At 45.9% G+C, this 7,139-nt stretch overlaps 1 protein-coding gene across 1 annotated transcript; it reads right to left on the bottom strand.

Moving 5' to 3' along the window:
- Window positions 1-2,104: 2,104 nt before the first annotated feature.
- Window positions 2,105-5,129, bottom strand: LOC123148943 (cytochrome P450 72A15). The gene is made up of 5 exons (XM_044568469.1): window positions 4,752-5,129; window positions 3,932-4,152; window positions 3,563-3,807; window positions 2,789-3,167; window positions 2,105-2,705 (listed from the first exon to the last, which is right to left on the bottom strand). The coding sequence occupies exons 1-5, from the start codon at window positions 5,065-5,067 to the stop codon at window positions 2,280-2,282; spliced, it is 1,587 nt and encodes a 528-aa protein (XP_044424404.1). The 5' UTR covers window positions 5,068-5,129; the 3' UTR covers window positions 2,105-2,279.
- Window positions 5,130-7,139: the final 2,010 nt, after the last annotated feature.

Here is a 7,139-nt window from a genome sequence, read left to right as displayed (position 1 = left end):
TTGATCAATCGATAAAAAACATGAATTCAAAAATATTCATGGATTTTAAAAAAGTTCAAAAATACAAAAGTTGATAAATTTGAAAAAAGTTCATCGAATTTGAAAAAAAAACTCATCAAAAAGTGAAAAAGTTCAACGAAAAATAGAAAAAGTGAATCGAATTTGAAAAAATTCATCGATTTCAAAAATATGTTCACAAAATTGATTCTTTTCATCGAATAAGTAAGAAGAAAAAATAGAAAAGGAAAAAGGGAAAAAAAGGAAAGAATGAAAAAGGAAAGAAGGAAAAGGGAAAGAAGCAAGAAGAAAATATGAAAAAGCTGCAACTTATTAGGTCAGGCTAAGTGGCCGTGTTGTTAGTGCAGCGTCCCTCGAAGTGGGAGGTCACCGGTTAGATTCACTCTATGGGCGCAGTTTTTTGCGTTTTCAAAAAACAGATAACAGAAGGGGAGTTGGGCCGGCCCGGCGCGGAGGAACTTCAGACGCCTGCATACAAATGGGCGCCTGAAGTGCCAAATTGGAATCACCATGTTTATTGGCTTATTGCCCTGCAGCCCTGACCGATTCATTGTCTAGGCGGTGCAATGCGTCGGATAGGGAGGCAGAGGTGTGGAGGTGAGGGGAGCAGATGGGAGGGCTCGCGTGCAGGCACTGGGCCGTCGTGGCGTCGGTCTTGGGTGGCTTCCATGCGAACCCTGGCCGGTAGCGGTAGGGAAGGAGGGGGAGGAGGATGATGGAGATGGCTCTACAAGCCAGTGCCATGCCCACGGCGGACTGGCACAGCTCCTCGGCACACTCAACAGGTGCCCTCGTGGCACTTTTTTTGCCAACTCAGTCTGACTGACGGGCTCGAACAATTAGTGACGTCATCAAAGCAATTAACATTTATCATCAGTATTGTTTGCCAGTGTTGGTCTTTGCGTACGGTAAAGTTTGCCACAGATTGCAAAGGGGTGATTTTCTGCTAATGACACCTTTATTGTGGTGACCTGCATCTAAACTCAGTTGCATACCAGTCAGTTAAAACAGCGTGTAAGGCCCTGTTTGGTTCATAAGTCCTAGGACTTTTTCTAGTCCCAACTAAAAAGTCTCTCCCTGTTTGTTTCCAAAGAGTAAAAAGTCCCTAGTCCGTCCCTAGAGGTTATTAAATGACCATGTTACCCCTAGTATACAGAAAAATAACAACCAACAACACCATGGGGCGGCGGGCCAATGGGTGCATGAAGGGATATTATTGGAAAAGTCCCAAAAAAGACTCTCCTTGAGAGTATTCTTCATTTAGTCCCAAAAAGCAACTTTTAGTCCCTAGTAGTCCCTCCTGTTTGGTTAAAAAGTCTTTAAGAGGGACTTTTTCTAGTCCCTACACCAAAAAATCCCTAGAAACAAACACCCCCTAAGTCTGTTTTGCGCAAATGCTAGAACAAGGGTGCGTGAATGTCCAATTGTTTGTGTAGGATTCATACCCATGAAAAGATTGTAATCCTTGGTCTCTTAGAAAAAAAACTGTAATATGTAAATTTTAGCTGTTGCTCCTGTTGCATGGAAGTACATCAAAGTTTTCACAAATTTACCTATAATTTCCCATTTTACATATGTATTTGGTTTGTGTGCCCCTTTTTTTCGCGAATACTAGCAGTTTGTCAACTTGATAGACAAAAGGCATACCTACAGTCGTTGTATAGTGGGATATCATTCTTTTTTGTCCAGTTGGTTTTTTTAAGCTTCGAATTCGATCTATGAAAGGCATTCTTGAGCTTTATCTGTATTCTAATTCTTCTTTAGTGCATACATTAAACAACTATCCCCAGGTTTGTTTTTCTCCCTTTGATTCATGCTGAGCTTTGATTGAGCATGGTTATAATTAATTCTTCTTTAGTGCATACATGAAACTACTATCTCCAGGTTTGTTTTTCTCCCTTTGGATTCATGCCGAGTTTTGATTGAGCACAGTTATAATGCAGACAATTTCTGGTAAACAACTCCAGTGTAAGAAAGACTTTTCAGTGTCATTTTTTCTTTAGCCTGATAGAAGGAGCTTTTTTTCTGCGAGCATCATGATAGGAGTTCCATTGAATGGAAGTTACAGACCTGCAGTACTATTATGAACTGAAGCAAACGAGCAATTCAACTGAAACTACTATCTCAATTCGCTCAGTTATTTCAAAAAAGAGTACACAAAAGTAAACCTATTTTTTTGCGACTACAACATGAACTAGTTGCTATGTTTATTCAGCCAAAAGCTAACATTCAGTCATTCACTGCCCCATGAGAAAGCATGCTCATATCTTCTTCAGCCTAATTTGCGCACCGTGCTGCGGCTGCAGGGTTATCACGGTGTACGGTGCGTGAATGTAGGACGGCGAGAGCTCGAACGAGAAGCGCTGGAGGATGATGCTCAGAGCCATCTTTGCTTCCAGCAACGCAAAGTTCTGGCCGATGCATATCCGAGGACCCCCTCCAAAAGGAAAGAATGCCGCCGGATGTTTCGCTGCATTTGAGATGCCATCAGCAAACCTCTGTGGATTGAATTCGCTTGCGTCTTTTCCCCAAATATCAGGGTCATGGTGGATAAACAGAATGGGCAACATAAGGTTCACGCCTGCCGGATATTTGATGCCGCCAAGCTCCATTGCCTTGTAAGTTCTTCGCGTAAGGAAGGTTATTGGCGGGTACAACCTAAGAACCTCATAGAAAATCATTGTAACCTGCAAAATAGTACACAAGATCAAGAACATTATTCCAACCGTTGTAACTTAAAACATCACATTATCATCAATTTCGCACTTACAATCTTAAGGCGACCCAAGTTCTCAAAATCTGGTGTGGTTCTTCCAAAGTGATGCAACACTTCCTCTCTTGCCTGCTCTTGCCACTCTGGGTGCATGCTTAGCACAATTAGTGTCCATGTGAGCAAGACAGATGTTGTCTCCATACCTGCAAAGTAAAATAACTTGCATTCCTGAATTATATCTTCAATACTCAGTCCTAGATTTGCCTTCCCATTTGATTGTTGCATATTTGACTCCAAGAGCAATCCTAGCAAGTCATCGCTGCTAGCTTCACCATTTTTAATAGCTCTTTCCTTTTTCCCAATAATGCCTCGCAGAATCATGCGGATCTCACGATCAATTGCTCTCATCCTTCTGTTGTTCTTTGTTGGGAAGAACCTGAAAATGTTCTGACATGTCAGCATTTGAAAGAAAATCTTGGTTGCTACTCGCTCTGTATCTAAAAGTTCTTATATTAGTTTACAAGATGGAGTACTATTTATCTTTACCATCGAAAGACAAAATGTTCCTTTGATCAGCCTTTTTTTTTCAACGAACTTTTCACTTTGTAAAAAAAGTCTAGTAGTTTCCTTTCAAATTTCATTTGAGCACCTCTAAGGGGAGTTAAACTGCATGTGCCTAAAATACCTATTTTTCGTCAAATGTCACAGACCATATATGCAGTGCACTACTCCATTTGCTAGAAACGTTACGAGCTTGTGATATAAAGTTTATAAGTACTCATGTCTGCAAATCGAAGGATTTTTTGTTTTTTGTGCAAGAAAAGAACTTACCAGTAGCCTGGGATAAAAAGTGTCTGAAATGCCTGTATCAGCCGTTCACCTAACTCCCCTTGCAGCTGGAATATTTTCATCCCCTCCTGAAAATTGCTACCAAATGCTGTTCTCGAGATGACATCTCCGGTAAGATTCTGGAACTCAGGACAGAAGTCAATCTCACACGATCCGTCAGCGGACATCGAATTCTCCCATCTTGTAATCATCTCTTCACAGCAAGCAGAAAAAACTGGCAGCATCCTCTGCAAACGAAACACATCGGCCTATGAAAAGCGCGCATTATCCTGCATCTTTTTTACCCATGCATGTTGCGACTCGAAGTGAGAAAATATTGGAAGCCACTAGAAATTTGCACTGAACGGGTACCTTTATCTTCTCATGGTGAAAGGCGGGATTGAGGATTCTTCGGTGCTTTGCCCATTTCTCGCCTTCATGATTTGCAAGCCCGTTGGCTAGCAGCCTCCCAATGCGGGTGCTCCTCTGTTTCCCGAAGTGTCCAAACTTGTTGGACAGAATTTCTCTCACTAACTCCGGGTCTGGAACCATCACCCTTGGCGTTGGGCCAAACCAAGTGAAGGACACTTTCCCTGCATTCGGAGATACAGTAGATATTCTGTTCTGTTAAAAAAATGCGAGAAAGATATTTTGTGATATGACAATTGAAGTGCATGATGTGGTTTGTTAGTAGCTCTAGCAAGATACATGCCCGCAAATATGAAATATCCCACAAACATACGACTTCTGTCTTTCATGCCGAACATGCTATGCAGTGTATCAGAGATTCAGAGCACATCCCTGGAAGAATAGAAAAGGAGAGATTGCACAAATACACTACTCTTGGGGCTGTGGTATCACAAAACCACAAATCTAGGACTAACGGGTCACAAAAAAAAAAACCGAAATTGCTTTTATTGGTCAGTTAAGCAGAATTATGACATGTGGGTCCCGCGTTAACTGGCTGTAGCAATGGCTTAGATTGAGCACATGGTTTTATATCAGGAAAGTTCAAAGCGTCTGAAAAGAAGTTCCGACAACTGTTAGTGCGCAGCCCAGTTTAAGTTAATCTCCCAACAAGCACATGCTCCGACGCAAGGCGATGCTAGCAGATGGCTCAAAGCGCAGGCACTACTCGTCCTGACGCCACAAAAAATGAAGAACTTCAGGATTTCAGGACTGAAAAGCTTACCGTGCTCCTTAATGGCGTTGGAGAACATGGGCAGCACGCGGGGGGCGATGTCGTGGTCACCTCGCGGCATGGGCCGCGACCGGGCCTCGGCGTTGCACCGGGCGTTCTCCGGTATGTCGCCGGTGAAGAGGCGGTAGCGGGTGCCCGTGATTCCCTGGGCCCGCAGCGCCCGGCCCAGCCGCCGCGGCGTCCACCACGCCCACTCCAGGACCCAGGCGGCGAACCACAGCAGCGCCACGGCCGCCGCGGCGCCGGCGACGCCCCACGGGGAGCGAGCGGCGTCCGCCAGCAGCGTCCGGAGGCCCTCGGTCGCCATCGGTACGGTGGAGGAGAGGAAATCCAGGAGAAGCACGGCCGCTCGTACTACATGTGTGGGCTGTGGTGGGAGGGGTTAAATACATGTCGGCTGGCGTGACACGTACTCATTGATTATTATCCTTCTAGAATCTAGAGGCGTATGCTACTTGGATCTCACGCATTGAAGGACTGGGCTAGCTGTGCCAGTGTGGTCGCACACTCGTCAGTCGATCAAATCTAGAATAATCCGGCGGGTCTCGGTCATGCGCGTCAGGCGTTACGTCACGGCGAGCCCCGGGCCAAGGAAAGCTCGGCTTGGCCTGCAAGCTCTCAGTGGCGGTGATCGAAGCAGTTCCGTCAGGCTTGTTTGTCCTGCGCGCCCCTGATCGCGGCTCCTCCGGTTGGCACCTTGTGCGGGGTGGGGAAGAAACGCGGCGCCTGCTGCAAGCCACGTTAGAGCATCTCCAGCCGCGTCCAAAATTTGGTCCAATCCTATTCCATAAGTCCGTTTTTCGCTGATTTGAGCAAAAAATGGCGTCGGCGAATCCAGACCGAACCTGGCGTGCTGAGGGCGCCCCGGAAGCCGGGGTGAGCGTTTTTGACGCGAAAGAGGATGGGCCGCCGAGTCAGCGAGACGCCGTTTCGTTGCCCTCATCGCCTCGTTTTCTGCGGGAATCGATGTGAAGGCTGCCGCAACGGTCAGCCTCCATTGATGCCTCACGGGCGGCACAGTGAACGCGCCGCGACGCGCGTCCCACCCTCTCCCGCCACACGTCGCCCGGCATGAAGCCCGTTGCTGCCCGACTGCGGCTATAAAAGGCGACCTCCCCGCCGGTGGACGCCGAAGCCGGAGCCGAGATTGCTCCCGGTGAAGCCGGAGCACGTCGAGATGGTGGCCCCGACGACGAGTCCGTCCTCAAGTGGGAGAAGGAGGACTACGTTCGGGAGCAGGTACGCCGCCATCGACGAGCGTACGCGGAGCTCCAGGCCCGCGCCGTGGGCGCGATGAGGACGGCGTCATCATTCTTGACAGCGACGAGGAGGACGCAGTCGGGCCGTCCAGCGCCCCACCTCGTGTCGGCGGCCCTGGCCAGGGCTGCAGCTGGGACGGCGGCACAGGCGAGGCACGCGACGACGACGGCGACGATGGCGACGACGGCGACTACACCCGCTTCTACAGGCTTCTCGGCATGTAGACGACGATGACGGCGGTGGCGGTGGCAGTGGCGACTAGGCGTAGTTTGGCGTACACTACTAGAAAAAGGGCTATAGATGAAATTGACACTAATGACGCACCAGAGAAGTGGTGCGCCACTACTATATACTAATGGGGCACTATGTGGTGATGCGCCATTAGTGTGGAAGACACTAATGACGCACCAGGAACAAGGTGCGCCACAAGTAATAATTTCTTTTTTCATTTTTTCAAACATACTAATGGCGCATCCGGGCAAAGTGCGCCATTAGTAGTTGTAACTAGTAATGACGCATCAGCCATAGAGTGCGCCACTACTGTATTTTTTTATTCTGTTTTTTGCAAAACTACTAATGGCGCATTGTTGCAAAGTGCGCCATTACTAGTTTAAACTAGTAATGACGCACTCTGCCACGGTGCCCCATTAGTATATATATATATATAGAGAGAGTCGCGCTATTCGTCATCCTGGATGAGGAATAGTTATTCTTCACCCCCTCTATTGTACTATCAATGCACCGTAATTTTACGTTCCGTAAGTTTTGTCTTATTTTCAACGTAAAAAGGGACCGTAAGAAAATATATAACCGCCGTAAAAAATATTTTATGTTATGTAAAATTACAAATGTAAAAACATAGTCTAAAATACACATAAACTACAAATTTTCTTGTCTTATGACCTATATTTTTATTTTTTATGTCAAATTTTATGTAGTTAATCAACAGGAATGTAATTATTTGAATTCGAAACGTAATTTAATTATGAAATGATCGTAAGATTACCTCGGGTGAAGAATAACTTATTCTGCACCCTGATGATGAATAGTAACACTATATATATATATATATATATATATATATATATATATATATATATATATATATATATATATATA

The sequence above is a fragment of the Triticum aestivum genome, chromosome 7A (assembly GCF_018294505.1).
Source record: "Triticum aestivum cultivar Chinese Spring chromosome 7A, IWGSC CS RefSeq v2.1, whole genome shotgun sequence".
In the NCBI taxonomy this organism is placed as follows: Eukaryota; Viridiplantae; Streptophyta; class Magnoliopsida; order Poales; family Poaceae; genus Triticum; species Triticum aestivum.
The sequence above is the reverse complement of the archived record's forward strand: the minus strand, read 5'-3'. Positions and strand labels throughout refer to the sequence as shown.

Bases quoted from the DNA above. Each gene is read 5' to 3' on its own strand.
- LOC123148943 (XM_044568469.1), bottom strand. From the start codon at position 5,067: ATGGCGACCGAGGGCCTCCGGACGCTGCTGGCGGACGCCGCTCGCTCC. The intron at 4,153-4,751 runs GTAAGCTTTTCA...CTCCGAATGCAG, and splicing joins CAACGCCATTAAGGAGCACG to GGAAAGTGTCCTTCACTTGG. The intron at 2,706-2,788 runs GTAAGTGCGAAA...ACTATTTTGCAG, and splicing joins ACTTGGGTCGCCTTAAGATT to GTTACAATGATTTTCTATGA.